Source organism: Mobula birostris, chromosome 27 (assembly GCF_030028105.1).
Source record: "Mobula birostris isolate sMobBir1 chromosome 27, sMobBir1.hap1, whole genome shotgun sequence".
NCBI lineage: Eukaryota > Metazoa > Chordata > Chondrichthyes > Myliobatiformes > Myliobatidae > Mobula > Mobula birostris.
The window spans coordinates 31,652,218-31,668,663 of NC_092396.1; the positions used below are offsets into that span (position 1 = coordinate 31,652,218).

Here is a 16,446-nt window from a genome sequence, read left to right on the forward strand (position 1 = left end):
TGGTCAAAAACATATCACCTATGGAGCCAACAGAAAATTCATTATCGCAGAACATAATTAGGTGGCCTGCACTAACAGTCATTGCTTGATCACCACAAGTATGGTGTGGTGATATTCTATTGTTCAGGGGAAGTATACCGGGTTATCTCAGCAGTAACCAAGAGCCATTTTGCTCCAGAAAACATATTTAACTAGCAATGTACACTAAATATAAAATATGACAGAAAAGAGTTAGTTCAGTTTTTTTCATTTATTCTTCTCTTGAAGATCCAACTTTGTTTGGGTTTTGGCATTTGTAAATAAATTTCAAAATACATCATTTAAAAAACACTGCCTCCATTCATCAAGTAATAACAAAGTTATTAATATCCAGCCAATGGCCTTTAATAGCCATCAGCATGATTAGGTCATGTTTAAACATACAAAAATATTTTGCACTCTGCATGTAAAGTGATACAAAAACTTGTCTAGCTTCAAATCTCAATATAAACAGATTGTGAGCCACAGAGGAAGAGCCCATATGTATCAAGAGGACTTCAGACCATAGGCTTTTGTATGTCCATATTTATTATTTTTAATCAGGCTTGAACATATTGGTGTTATTATCCTATAAGAAAAAGTGCACACTCATCGGTGATGTGCTCACCAATGACAAACCTGAAACATGTTGCTCTGGTCTACCTGCAAGATTGTCAGATTTGAACAGTGGTTTGTGCTACAGTGCCTTGCCAGATTATAATTCAACTAAAAATTTCCACCTCATTTCATCTGGTATGGTTGACTTCAACTCGAGTGTGACAATCCCACCCTTTGAAGATTAACACTTCTTCAGGAACAAGATCATTTACAACCTACATCTCGTAGCACTATTTGACATAATGGAACATGCAAAATTAATGTTCCAAAGGAGAAATGGAGCCAGGAGGATGCAAGTGTTAAAAGGTACAGAAACTGGAGGTATCACAAAGTGGAGAGCTGTACAAAGAATGGTCTTCTCAGGTGGCACACAAATCGCTCAAGAACATGATGAAAGGAGTAAGACAAATGAGGCAAGTTGAGAAGAACACTCGGTGAAATTTGGCTGAAGGGGATTTAAAAAGTTAAGGAAATAAAGACCAAGTAGAATCAAAAGAAGGCAGGAATTTTGATATTGCATTAGGGAAATCAATTACCTAAGATTAGGGCTTGTAAGAGGCAAAGTGCAGAAGGTTGGATAGGTTGCATTGTACATAACCCATCCAATAAATCTATTTTCGTTATTTTAATTTTTTAAAGGAAGCAAGTTTACTCACTGAAACAAGAGTAGGACATTTTGAAATAAAAGGCAGCAAAGTGTTGCAATTTCATCCACAAGTGTTCTCCACCAATGTTTCAAGTGATCTCTCTGCTCCTGACTTAATTGCTAAAAAATATTTCATTTTTGAAAAGGCCTATCCATTTATTTAATATGCAGTGCCAGCATTTGTTTCATTGACGTTCTTGACAGCTAATTGGTGTTATCATTCAGTTAAAGCTAATCAGAAAGCAAAAACTGTTTCTCAGACCACAATAAGAACATGAATGTTACACAACTAATCAGTGGCTTAGTACAAAATGGAGGTTCTTATTATATGGAGGTTTTCAATATACAGTTTGGAATTAATACAACAGATTTTTTAAAATCTCAACTGTACAAAAAGATCTTCATTTCTTTGGTTCATCCTTAGTGATTAATGGAAAACAAAGTGTAGTTAAACCATAACAGAGAGTGGGAAAGAAGGGGATTCCAGAAGAGGACACACATTCCAAAAATGGCAGAGTACAAAACTTCATGACATGGGACTAAAGTGCTAAAACAAGTTCAGATATATTTCCTTATTTCATCAGAAGGAATGGGAGAGCAGGGATATTGAGAGTTTATACATTTACTGGCATCTCCATTCTTCTTTGCAATACAAATTTTAAATGTTACTGGAACAAGGTTGAGTCCTGCAATGAATTTGCAATGTTACTAACAGAAATAATTTAAGTTATATCTACAATACCATTCCAGCATAGAAATGTTTACTACACTTCTTATACAAAGAAAGTGATTTGTCAATGGAAAATACAAGTTACAGCTTTAGATTTACTCAAATTATTATTAAACTTTTTAAAAAACAATGATACATGCACTTTGAGTACCTTCTACAGCCAATTCATTTTTCCAACCATCAACTGGTAGCATTACTGGCAGACAATACATTAGCTTGCTAGCATCAGGGGAGCTTTATGAGAAAGTCAAGCTCCATCCTACCTACCCTACATCCATTAGCTTCATCTTTCAATTTTATTACAGCTAGTATTTACAGGTGCTAGTAACTAACTTTCAACTGAGTTAAGGAGGAAAATAATGAACCACAACCTCAATATCCACCCAAATGTGCACCATCCACAAAATGAATCATCAGGATTTGGACTGTTCTCCCTTTCCAACACCAGTGCTGATGAAGGTAAAATTACAGCACTTCTGGCTAGGATTGGCCTGAATGGGTGCTATTCCCGGTGTGTCGAAGTACGAATGCAGACTATGCATTTACCCACTTAATCATCTGGGGGAACATTACCACAGAGAGATACAGATTATAGGCACTTGGGCCTCTAAATCAATTAAGTCTTAACTTTCAATTAATCTCACTTAAGAAATGTTTTGATGCGTCCTTGGAAGGTCATTATTAAAAGTAGATTGACTACTCAAGAATCCACCCAGCCAGGTACATAAAGCCAATTGCACAGCTCTAAGAATTAAATCCTGATGGTTTAAAGTGATGGAGCTAAACTTCTATAAATGGTGGCACCTATTAAAGTGATATTCTAAGATGGCAACCCTACAAATCTCTATCAGACCATGTTTTGGGACATCATTGGGCTTTGGATGTATATTGCTCCTGAATGGTCAAATGGTGCTCAATGGCAATTCATACAAAGTGTTTTGTTAATTGTGCAAGATTGCAGAACTGCTCTTTAATCCTGATTTAGGTCAGAGTTACATCTATATTCTTCATTATAAATACTCCAAAATACAAAAAGACGATTAGTACTTCTAGCTATCAAAATCAATTTATAAAATTGGTACGGCTCAAGTCCAGTGAAGCACAGCTAGTATTCACTGTCACTATACACAGCTGCACATGCTCAGTGCTGCTTTTGAATTAAAAACACTGAAAGTAGCACATCAATTAGGAGACACTAATTCACCTGCTGTTTGATTCCAACATAAAAATGCCCTATATAACTATTTTACATTGATCAATACAATGGATTGAAAATTACAGAATCTAGGTTCTGGTGCGATTTAAGCACTGGATGCAGGTTATTCCCCTGAAGACTCCTGCATTTTACGTAGCATCCTCCCATTCAAGCATGATGGTTTGTGGCACAAAATACCTCAATCCAGTTTGGAATATGTTACCTACTTCAATCCAGTTATTAATATTTGGAACTTATTTAACTCTAGGGCAAGAATTCACTCTGGCACATGCAAAAGGCCAATTTAGTAGATTTTAATCAATCAAGCCTCATTTGCAATTAATATGCCAACTAAAATTATGCAGTCACTAACAGAAAGCAGAAAAATGCTGCTTGGTTGTGCAAGGTAGAAACAACTCCTGGGGAGCACTGTGGTCTATGAAGAGGGATGGGAAATAGCAAGGAAGATTCAAAGCCTCCTCGAGAGCCAGATGCAATGCCTCTTTTAATAAAGCAAATTGTATTCTGGCCCCCTTTTCGGCACTGACTACTGTTTTTTGTGGGCTTGGCGATTAACCACATCAAACCCTGAAAATTATTTTCAAAAATTCAAGATTATTCTTGTGCCTGAAACTGCAGTTGGTCAAATCCATTACAGTGCCACAGCCCGCTTGCACCCACAGCCCTCCATCACCACCACTATAAACCCAGTTTTGAACCCCGCCTGCGCGGTTTAAAATTAAATCCAGGAAATACAGATGGTAAAAAGAATTTTGATTATAAAAGCACACAAGTATAAGATGCATTTCTGGCTTTGGAATTGCTATCACACCCTGAAAATGGATCTTCTTTTTAAAATATCCTTTATGAAATGTGACTTAAAATTCCAAAAAATAACAAAATCAAAAAGTCATTGAAAATCTAATGACTGATGTCTTTTCGAAAAGTTAAAAAGTGCACAATTTACACCTAATTCTGAAAGCCTGAGCAAATTAAATTGTTGAAAACATAGCAACACACACAAAATGCTGGAGGAACTCAGCGGGCCAGGCAGCATCTATGGAAAGGAATACAGTCAACGTTTTGGGCCAAGACCCTTCAACAGGACTGGAGAAAAAAAGATGAGTAGATTTAAAAGACGAGGGGGAGGGGAGAGAGAAACACAAGGTGATAGGTGAAACCAGGAGGGGGAGGGATGAAGTAAAGAGCTAGGAAATTAGTGAAAGATACAGGGCTAGAGAAGGGGGAGCCCATAGGAGAGAACAGGAGGCCATAGAAGAAAGAAACAGGGGGAGGAGCACCAGATAGAGGCGATGCGCAGGCAAGGAGATAAGGTGAGAAAGGGAAAAGGAGATGTGGAATGATGAAGGAGACTGGGATGAGCCATTACTGGAAGTTCAAGAAATCAGTGTTCATGGCCATCAGGTTGGAAGCTGCCCAGATGGAATACAAGGTGTTCCTCCAATCTGAGTGTGGCCTCATCGCAACAGTTGAGGAGACCATGGATTGACATAGCGGAATGGAAATGGGAAGTGGAATTAAAATGGGTGGCCACTGGGAGATCCCATTTCTTCTGGCAAACGGAGTGTAGGTGCTCGGCAAAAGGGTCTCCCAATCTACGTCGGGTCTCACCGATATACAGGTCACACCGGGAACACCGGACAGAGTATATGGTCCCAGCAGACTCACAGGTGAAGTGTCGCCTCACCTGGATGGACTGTTTGGGGCCTTGAATGGTAGTGGGGGAGGACGTATAGGGGCAGGTGTAGCACTTGTTCCGCTTGCAAGGGCAAGTAACAGCATTTTGTGTGTGTGTTGCTTGCATTTCCAACATCTTCAGATTTTCTCTTGTTGTGTATTGAAAATATACAGTGGTTGATAAATGACGTTGAGGGCAAATGCTCTTTTGTGCTCTGGGACGCAATTCATGCACAAAGGATTAAACTTAACAAAAGGTCATATGAAAATTCTGGAAACACCCACTAGATTAGGCAGCATCTATAGAAAAAGAAACAAAAGTTAATGGTTCAAGTCTGAGATCCTTCTTCGAAAAAGGGGTTGCCATCATGAAAAATTAACTCTGTTCCTCTTTCCACAGATGCCTGTTGACCTGTTCAGTGTGTCCAGCATTTTCTGCTTTTATTTCGCATTTGTCACATTTGCAGTCTGAATTGTTTATTAAGGAAAGGCTAGATAACTATTGTAAATCCCTTATTTCTCACAGTTTCAATCTCAGAGACAAGTACAAAATAATTCATCATATCCAGCACCAAGCATTGACCAGGAAGGAATAAAACCTTTAAACCAGCCAGCATACAACATTTATATGATCTCAGCCTTTCCTGGGTCCAGCCTATTATACCAAAACCAGATTAACTCCTTACCCCCAGGAATAGCCTTAGGCCAAAGGTGAATACCATCAACCTGGGATGGGATATCACCAACAGTGGCATATAAAATCAAAAGGCTACTTCGTGAACTGGAAGTTCTATGCATTTATATACATGTATAAAAACATTGAAGTCAGAGTGCAATGAATATATTAATGATTCCTATCTTCAGCTGTCAAAAGTCTTTGCCCTTACTGACTTGAAGCACTTTGTGTTTCTTTGCTACATGTAGCAGTTATCATTTTACCCACCACTGGACGTGAATCTTTTCTGACCAGATTTCCAAGACATTGACATACAAAAGCTGGGGAATTAAGGGCATTTATAACGTTTTCTGAACGGAGAGTTTTCTACCTGACAAAGAGGGTTCTTACTAGCAGTACAATTTCACTTGGAGTAAAGTGCTTTACAATGTGATTGCAGTAAAACAAATTAGTTCAAATTCCAATATTTGCAAAACCATTCTCTACAAGATTCCTTCAATGAACAATACTTTGTGCAACCCAAGACAATGAATGCCAGCTAAACATTCAATTGACAACAAATCCCACCTTCACTTGTTACTCCCATCTCCCTCAAATACAAGTTTAAGGAAAATTACCACTGCCATTAATTACTGAAAAATAAATTTTTAGTATAATTAATCTGTGCTCCTGAAGGCCATAAATATGATACAAATCATCCACAATTGTACTATAGATGAGATTTTATTCTTCATTTAACATGCAATTATTAATACTTTTGATAAAAGCAGCATTGACAATTATTCAGATTAGGGACCAGCTGTAAAAAGAAATCTAAATGCAAACCATACCTTGATTTAGATTTGTGGTTTAGCACCATTAACAGGGTCAGGTTTGGGACTGTTCTTCCTAGTCAAATTTCAGTGAAATTTGGCATCACATAGAAGGACGGAGAAGAATTAAAATGAAATTGCTTCCTCTTTGAACAGGAAGCAGCCTGAACACCTTGTTTCTTTTGGAGTGAAATTCATTTGTACTTTCTTTAAAAACATTATCTAATCTTAACAGTCTTTAAAAGAGAAAAAAATTACCTCAGGCAACCAGAGCAGAACTGAGCTCAAAAATATCATTTTTATAAACAAGAGATACAATGTATCACATGATGCACCATTTCACCATTGAATTCAACAAGTGCAAAATTCACACATAGATCTGATGACACAGAAGTAAACCAGGTTGTCTTGACTGTTCCACTGAGGTTGTTTCACTTCATGCAATCTCAGATCCCCTCCCTGGAGTGAAGTTTTTGCCACGCTCAAATCATAGAGGGCATAACACGGAATGCCTCAAGTGACCATTAGCAGAAACTCATTCAATGTCACCATAGCCTGTGTTGATGCAAATTCCGACTGAGGACGGACCGGACATCTGACGTAAACCTGGAAGGTGCAGGAAAGAAAAATTAATTGGAAGCACAAGCATTTCTAATTACTTATCCCTCCAAAGCTCACTTCACTGAGATAAGCGTGGACATTTTTCCCCGAGTGCAGGAGACTAGAGGGGTGACTTTTTGGAGGTTTATAAAATCATGAGGGGCACAGATAAAGTGAATAGCCACAGACTTTTCCCCCAGGATAGGGGAGTCCAAGCCAGCAGTTTAATTTGAGAAGATAATGGTGAGTATATAGGGCAAACTGCAAGAGAAACTGGTAGAGGCAGGTAGAATTACAACATTTAAAATACACTTGAACAGGTATCTGCATAGGAAAGGGTTAAAGGGATGCTGGTTAAACGTAGGCTAACGGGACTTGCTTTGACAGCCATCTCGTTCGATACGGACAAATTAAGCCGAGAAGCTGTTTCCAAGCTGTAAAGCTCCAAGACACCTTGTCCTATTTTTGTCTTTCAAAGGTGAATGGTAAACAGTAACAGTGGGGTTTAAACAGATCCATGGAATTAAAAAATTAATTCAAGTCAAGTAAAATGGTAAACAATCTATCCATAATCATATGATGTCAGTTAAGCTATATAATAAACAAGAGGCATGACAGGACACCTCAGACCCATGGAATTCACATTCTGCACCACATGGAAATTCCAGGATTTGGCCAGAGTCCTGGACAAACACAGGAGCAGGAGGTGTAGCCAACAGGAAGAGCCCGAGTTTCAGGTTTTAGAAATCAAGCAGCAACTGATGACATTATCAGGGACATTAGGCTAAGTGTTTTGTGGAGAGTCACCCTGTTGGGGAGAGTGCTAGTAAAGCAGAATGGTGACTGCGAGGCAGACAATTAAAAAAAAGTAGATAATTCAAGAGACCTTGGGACTCCTCAGCCTCCAATAAGTATTCAGTTCAGAGTAAAGTTGGGCAAATTGTTTGCCCTGAGGAGTGTGCCAGAGTCAAGTCTATCACCATTGCACAGAGAAAAGGATCAAAGGAGTAAATGTTATATTTTTTCCATGGTTAGGGCAACTATTTTGTGGTTGAAGGAAGTTCTGGATGGGGGAAAGTGAATAGGCAGTATCAATAATATAGGCAGCAAAAAGGAGGATTTTCAAGTCCCAGTTCAGGTTCTACTGCAACGAAACAGAAAACAGGATCAAAACCAGCATGTCAGTAAGGCAGAAAACTCCTGATTATTCCTTGTACCATCCACTTCAACTGCACAAGTGCACACATACAGAAATGGGAAAATAGCAGAAAATGCACAGCTGGAATAACAATGCAGGAAGGAAGTCTCAATGCTCCTAGAGGTGATGGGACCTGTTCAAACCAGGGCCCCACGAAAAATGTAGGACCAATGATCTCAGAAGATGATGAACTGGTGTTCTTGGGGGTGGGGTGGGGGGAGAGAATAGATTTAAAACTAATTTCGCAGGGCAATGGCACAAAAAGGTAGGAATGAAAAGAGCAATGAGAGAGTTCAAAAAGCAATAAATAATCTGCTGGAGGGAATCAGTAAGTCAGGCAAGATCCATTGAGGAGATGGACAGTCGGTTTTGAGTCTAGAACATTCATAAGGTTTGAGAGTGGAAGGAAATATAAAGAGGTAGGTGGGACAGGTCTGATCTGCTGGGAGCTGGCATGAACCTGATGGATTAAGTGGCCTCCTTTTGTGTTGTAATAAGATAGAAAGAATCCGTCTGGAAAGATCAAGCAGTATTCACTGTGAGTATTAAAGATAGTGTGACTATTACAGATGCTGGACTTCCTAACCAACTGATCTCAGAATGAGTGCACAATCACTCCTCCCTCCCCATCATCCTCAACATGGGTGCTACCCCTCCTCCCCAGGGCTGTGTGCTGAGCCCATTGCTGTACACTCTACTCACACATGACTACACGGCCAACCACCCGGGTAATCATATTGTCAAGTTCACCGATGATATGACAGTGGTGGGGCTCATCACCAACATTGAGATAGCCTACAGAGAGGAGGTGAAAGAGCTCGACGCCTGGTGCAAGGCAAATAACCTCTTTCTCAGTGTCAACAAGACAAGGGAAATGGTTATTGACTTCAGAAGAACTTGCACCACTCTCACCCATCTTTACATTGGTGGCACAGCAGTAGAAACTGCAAGCAGTTTCAAATTCCTTGGAATGCACATCGCGCACAACCTCTCATGGTAACAGTACACATCCTGCACAAATAAGGAAAGTTCACCAACACCCTTAGTTTCTGAGGAGGCCGAAGAGAGCTAGACTATTCACATCTATACTCACATCCTTCTACATATCTTCAGTAGAGAGCATCCTAACAAGCTGCATCACTGCATGGTACAGAAACTGCACTGCTGCAGACAGCAGGCTCTAAAACGGGTAGTCAAAACTGCTCAACACACCACTGGCACCAGCCCACTCGCCATCGAGGATACCTTATATAGGTATCTGATATATTAATATTTGTTTTTATTATGATTGCGTTCTTTATCTTATTATGGTTTCTTTATGCTGTATTGGATCCAGAGTAACAATTATTTTGTATCCTTCACACTTGTGTACTGGAAATGATAATCCTGAATCTTTGAATGCTTTAAGCTCCAGCTGGTGAGGAGGAAGGCTGCAGAGGAACGACAGAGATCTGTAAAACCCTCAGAGCACCGATATTGGGAAACTTTTAACTATTCAAATACAGACTGAGATAGCAGAATTTTAAAAAATGGGAAGGAAGTTCTGAAATATGTTCATAAGGATAATCTTGATCAGCTTCTGCTCCAATAAGGCAGTGTTATTGGATTTAGTTCTGTAATGATCAATTTGAAGGGGGTGGGGTGGGGGGGGGGAGGAGGGGGGGGGGAGGAGGGGGGGGAGGAGGAGGAGGAGGAGGAGGAGGAGATCTAGGAAAGAACAATTATAATAGTATTAGGCTAAGAATAGATATGTTAATGGACACAGATAATTCCAAGGTTTAAAAAAGACAATTAAGAGGCAATTTCACTAAGTTGAGAACAAATCTAGGGAAAGTTGGCATCAGAGCTTGTCAGGCATTAACTGAAAGATTTTTTTCAGCTTGGTATGTTCCCCTGTGGATATAGGGAATTGGATGAGCAAGAAACTAAAGTAGAACATCAAATAAGATGGAAACTCAACTGTTTGCCAAGGATTCAGAAAGAAAAGGGAGCCCCAATAAAACGTCCGCATAAAAATTAGAAGGAGCTAGAACGAAAAGTGGTGGGCCAATCAATGACAAAAGCAAGATGTAAATTTCTTCTTTAGTCTTTGACGAGTGCACAACTACCCTTTCAACCTTCTTCCAATTCTCATACTATTTTTTTGAGGGCTCATTTTCATGGATACAAAGAGCATGGCTAAAATACTAAATGAAGACTTTACATAGCCTTCATTAAAGAAAATGTTCGGACAAAAGATGTAGTTGAGATTTTGAATGGACTAAAAACTGGTAGAAGGACTAGAAATGCTTGTTGCAATCAGAAGGGATTAACCACCTGTCCAGATGGGATAAAATCCTGGGTTTTAGAGGGAAGGAAAAGGGAAAATTGCAGAGGCTTTGGCAAAAATTTTCCAAACATCCATAGATTTACAATGATACCTGAAGACTAGAAAATTACAAATATTACATCTTTGTTTAAAAAATAATAATATGCAGGGATAAACCTAGTAACTGCAGACCAATCGATTTATCCTTTGTGGGAAGAATTCTAGAAACAAACTAGGCCCATTTTTGGTTTAATTAATGGTAGCTGGCATGGATTTGTTAAAGGCAATTAATGTCTAATCAAATTTGATTATTGTCTTTTGACAGAGAAGTGACAAATAATAGTGAGGTGCTGGAGGCAATATACACAAAAATGCTGAAGGAATTTAGGAGGTCGAGCAGCATACACAGTAAGAATTTAATACTGTAGCTGACTTTTTGGGCCAAGACCCTTCACAAGGTGCCTGAAGTGGTTAATAGGGAATAAAAGAGGATGTAGCAGCATAGATAAAAAAATTGGTCAAGTAACAGGAAACAGTAGTCATGACAGTATATTTTTGATCAGAGAACTATAGGATTTCCCCTGGGTTCTGTACAAAGACTCTACTTTCCTTAATAAATATTAATGATTTGGATTTGGATTTAGAGAGTGCAATTTCCAAATATGCAGATGACAAGAAGGCATAATAAACTATGCGGAGGATAATCAAAGACTAAGCAGACACTGAGAGCTGATAAAGTGGGTGGATAGGTGACAGATGAAATTTAATGTTGAGAAATGCGTGGTGTTGAGCACAATTCTAAAAAAGGAGCAAGCACAGAGAAATCTGGGCTGTATATGTGCAGAGTTCATTGAAAGCAGCAGGATAGGGTTTAGAAAGTGATTTATAAACACATATGCGCCTATGTACATACACATACACACACACACACACACACACACGATCCTGGTCTAAGGGGCATTAAGTACATGTATAAAGGGATCACAAATTTTTACTAAACAGTGGTTCGATAATAAATGAAGTATCATGTCCACTTTCCAGTATCACTCTTTCAGAAAGACATGAAAAGCTCTGATGAGCAGAAATGATTTACCAAAATGATTACACAGATGAGGAACTTCTGGTTATATGAAGAAATTTAGGGGTGTTCTCATCAGAACTGAGGTTACAAGGACATCTGACAAAAAGTATTTAATATCATGAAGGATGTGCATAGAGCAGGTCATGCAAAGCTGTTTTCTTCTTCAGAGGGATCAAGAACCAGGTGACGCAGAATAACAATTATTGACAAAAGAACCAACATTGACAAGTGGATGGGGCCGTTAACACGTCATAAAGAGAGATGGTGGAAGATGCCAATAATGGTATTCAAAATGTCATAATTTCCGAATGAATAAAAATTATAGGGCCATATGGAATGGCAAGGACTGGGACTGGGTGGACAGTGGGTATGAAATTAGAGAGGCCATATGGGTCATTCTGTGCAGCAACCATTCTGTAGTTCCACACCTAGGAGGAATTAAATTCTCACTGAAATGCCTGCAGGCATTTAGTACCTACCACTATTTCAGACAATGCCCATACATTTTGGTTCAGTAGGGAACCAAACAGGAACGTTGGGGGAGAAATGTCTACTTCCACAGATGGACTGAGTTATGGCACTGATCAACAATCAAAATTTAGCAGCAACTCTAATTCAGTAGGAAATGCTGACATGACTAAGGTTAGACCAAATAGGTTGAAAGAGGTCCTCGTGAGTCTGGGTCTGTGTTGTAAATTCTACAATTCATCCTTTAGTACCAGAGTTGAAGAACCAACTGCCGGATGTTTTGATACAATGGGTGGAGGAGGGCGGGTGAGGGGACAGTATATCAACAAAACTTAGTTTAACTAATACAGCACAGACATGCAATTGAATCTATATCCATCTTAGGCAGTAGAGTTTTAGAAACATAGAAACATAGAAAATAGGTGCAGGAGTAGGCCATTCGGCCCTTCGAGCCTGCACCACCTTTCAGTACGATCATGGCTGATCATCCAACTCAGAACACCGCCCCAGCCTTCCCTCCATACCCCCTGACCCCCCTAGCCACAAGGGTCATATCTAACTCCCTCTTAAATATAGCCAATGAACTGGCCTCAACTGTTTTCTGTGGCAGAGAATTCCACAGATTCACCACTCTCTGTGTGAAGAAGTTTTTCCTAATCTCGGTCCTAAAAGGCTTCCCCTCTATCCTCAAACTGTGACCCCTCGTTCTGGACTTCCCCAACATCGGGAACAATCTTCCTGCATCTAGCCTGTCCAATCCCCTTAGGATCTTATACGTTTCAATCAGATCCCCCCTCAATCTTCTAAATTCCAACGAGTACAAGCCCAGTTCATCCAGTCTTTCTTCATATGAAAGTCCTGCCATCCCAGGAATCAATCTGGTGAACCTTCTCTGTACTCCCTCTATGGCAAGGATGTCTTTCCTCAGATTAGGGGACCAAGACTGCACACAATACTCCAAGTGTGGTCTCACCAAGGCCTTGTACAACTGCAGTAGTACCTCCCTGCTCCTGTACTCAAATCCTCTCGCTATAAATGCCAGCATACCATTCGCCTTTTTCACCACCTGCTGTACCTGCATGCCCACTTTCAATCACTGGTGTATAATGACACCCAGGTCACGTTGCACCTCCTCTTTTCCTAATCGGCCACCATTCAGATAATAATCTGTTTTCCTATTTTTACCACCAAAGTGGATAACTTCACATTTAATACGTTAAAGTCTTCTCCACTTTTGAAACTACTATATGTGATATTATAAACTCAAATGTTGACAGAAGGAACACAAAAAAGATTTAAAAATACTTCGAACAATCTCTTGGAAAGCCATGCAAATAAATCACAATTATTAAATAACTGTTAAAGCGAAAGCAAAACCTATCAGTTGAGGATAGAACAAAATCAAAATGTCCTGTACTTCAAAATTCAGAGTCAACCTACCTTAATGCATCAAGCATAGGTAAAAGGTTTAATAAAGCTGTATCTCCAGGATCACTGAACCAGGATTTGATAGGAATAGCATTATCTGTGAAAGTGGAAAGAAAAAAAAACAGGAGAAACATAACTTTCCCAACAAAACAAGGCAACGGCAAAGTGTTCTCTTCTGAACAGCAGATTATCACACTTCTGCTATCTAAATGTCCCCTCCCTATATATTCACAAGTTCCACTCATTTTAATGTAAGTAATGTAGAAACAACCTCAACACTATCACTTGTCAAAAACTACTTCATTTTGTAATTCCATGTTGACATTAACCAACTTTATTACTGGCCCGATATCATTTCTTTATTAATATATTCCAACATTTTTGTTACTTAAGTCAGGTGAACAGGTTTATAATTTCCTAAACAACAGAAATTCTGCAGATGCTGGAAATTCAAGCAACTTTGATGTGTGTTGCTTATGATTTCCTACTTTTTTTTTCCTCTTCTGCTACCTTAAATAGTGATACTACCTTGAATCTGTGGGACCTTTTCCAGAATCCAAGGAATTTTGGAATGTAACAATTATGCATTTCCTTCCTTCAAAATACAAGTCAGAGTTATTCAGTATGGAAACAGGCCTTTGACCCAATTCGTCCATTCCAATTGCCCAGTGAGCTAGTCCTATCTGCCTGCAATTGCCCTCTAAACCTCACCTATTCATGTACTTATCTAGATGGCTTTTAAATGTTACTAACGTGCCCGCCTCAACCACAGTTTCTGTCAGCTCATCCCACATATACATAACCCTTGCCTGAAGAAACAGAACCTGATGTCCCTTTGCAATCTTTTCCCTCTGATTTTAAACCTATACCCTCTTGCCCTTAAGTACAGCCTCCTTGAGGGAAAAAAGACTATTACTTTCACCTTGTCTATGCCTCTCATAATCTTTTTTTTATAGAACACAGAAATTTACTGCACATTACAGGCCCTTCGGCCCACAATGTTGTGCCAACCATGTAACCTACTCTAGAGACTGCCTAGAACTTCCCTAGCATATAGCCCTCTATTTTTCTGCGCTCCATGTACCCATCTAAGAGGCTCTTAAAAGACCCTATTGTATTGATAAACTTCTATCAGGTCTCCCCTCAACCTCTGATGCTCCAGAGAAAGTAAACCAAGTTTGTCAAAAATCTTCTCGTATCCTCCAATCCAAGCAGTATTCTGGTAAACCTCCTCTGCACCCCCTCTAAAGCCTTCACATGAAGGTCCTGAGACTTAATTGCTTCAGACCCATTAATATCTCCATTAGATATCTTTTAACTAATGTTAATATCCTTCATTTTTTATTTACTATATTCATGCAGTTTTCCACCGTTCATAGGGTTTACTGTTTCCTTCAACAAAATAGTCCCTGAATATGTCATTTCCTGATTTAATTTCTTACAATCTGGCCTAGTGTTTCTTGCTAGTACAGGCTTATATTCTACTTTTCCTTCCTTATTAATGCTTTCTTGCTGCTTCGCTGAAATGTTGCCTCAGGCTAAATACTTTGGGGCGAGAGTTACAAACCTCTTCCTTTGATCTAATATTGTCTTTTAACTTCATGTTTGCCACAGTGAGACCACTTTTGGGTGTTTTGTCTGAAAGGAGGATATACATTTATCATAATCTATATACAATTCTTGAAAATTAGCCACATTTGACTTACTGTTGCACATTTTAGATGTAGCTTCTCAATCTCTCACAGCCTATTCACAACTCATTCTTTTTGCAATTTGCTATCTGTAGTCATTCAGAGTTAAGCCCTAAGCTTTAGACTAAACTGAACCACTTTCCAAGTTTTATATGATATTCTTTATTATAATCACCCTTCCCCAAAGGCCACTTAACTACCAGGTCATCAATTAATCTTTTTTCATTACACAATACTATATCCAAAATAGCCTGTTCCTTTGATGATTCCTCAGTATACTGTACTAGAAAACCAATTCATCCTCCACCTATTTGAACTGCTAATTTGATTTAACTTCTCTATGCCAACTAATGATTATTATAATACCTCTGTTTAACTCACCTCCAATTTGCACTATGGCCTGCTGGAGAAAGTGGAGATGCATGTACAAATCCCATCATTGTTTTCTGTCCCAGGCTGTTTCTTAGCTTCACTCCAATTCATTTTTTCTTTTTTGTGTGATTTTCACAGCCAAATATCTTCACCTACGCTGCCTTTATTCCAACACTCACAACACGCTGGAGGAACTCAGCAGGTCGGGCAGCATCCATGGAAAAGATCAGTTGATGTTTCAGGCCAGAACCCTTCATCCTGACGAAGAGTTCCGGCCCGAAACGCCGACCGATCTTTTCCACGGATGCTGCCTGACCTGCTGAGTTCCTCCAGCGTGTTGTGAGTGTTGCTTTGACTCCAGCATCTGCAGATTATTTTGTGTCTGCCTTTATTCCATTGCTTAGTTTTAGGGCCACCCTGCTCTTTTTCCATTATATCCACCTCTGCCATGTTATATGTTCTGGAATATTTAATTCCAAATCTTTGTCACTTTGCAACTACATCTAATTAATTGCTATTAAACTGTGCCCATCTATTTCTATATTCAGAATTAGCTCACTATCTGGTTTGAAACGCTACATGTTTTCAGATAAGGAACCTTAGCTTTATCTTTCTACCATTTTCCCACTATTCTATGCTAATCGGAGGCATACTCGTATCATAGAGTCATAGAAAATTACAGCACAGAAATAGGCCCTTCAGCCCATCTACTCATGCCAAACCATTTAAACTGCCGACTCCAGTCAACCTGCACCTGGACCATAGCCTTCCGTACCCTTACCATCATGTACCTATCCAAACTTCTCTTAAAACATTGAAATCGAGCTCGCATGCACCACTTGCACTGGCAGCTTCTTCCACATTCTCATGAGCCTCTGAGTGAAGAAGTTTCCCCTCACATTCCCCT

The 16,446-nt window shown here is 39.4% G+C and overlaps 1 protein-coding gene across 2 annotated transcripts in view; it reads right to left on the minus strand.

Moving 5' to 3' along the window:
* Positions 1-273: 273 nt before the first annotated feature.
* The window catches only part of LOC140188585 (CTD nuclear envelope phosphatase 1-like), a 41,730-nt gene continuing 25,557 nt past the window's right edge, over positions 274-16,446 (minus strand). For both annotated transcript variants that reach the window (XM_072245004.1, XM_072245003.1), the window contains exons 7-8: positions 13,489-13,573; positions 274-6,999 (exon numbers count right to left, since the gene is read on the minus strand). In XM_072245004.1, the coding sequence (XP_072101105.1) occupies positions 6,939-6,999; positions 13,489-13,573 (146 nt within the window). In that variant the 3' untranslated portion in view covers positions 274-6,938. The remainder of the gene's footprint in view (positions 7,000-13,488; positions 13,574-16,446) is intronic.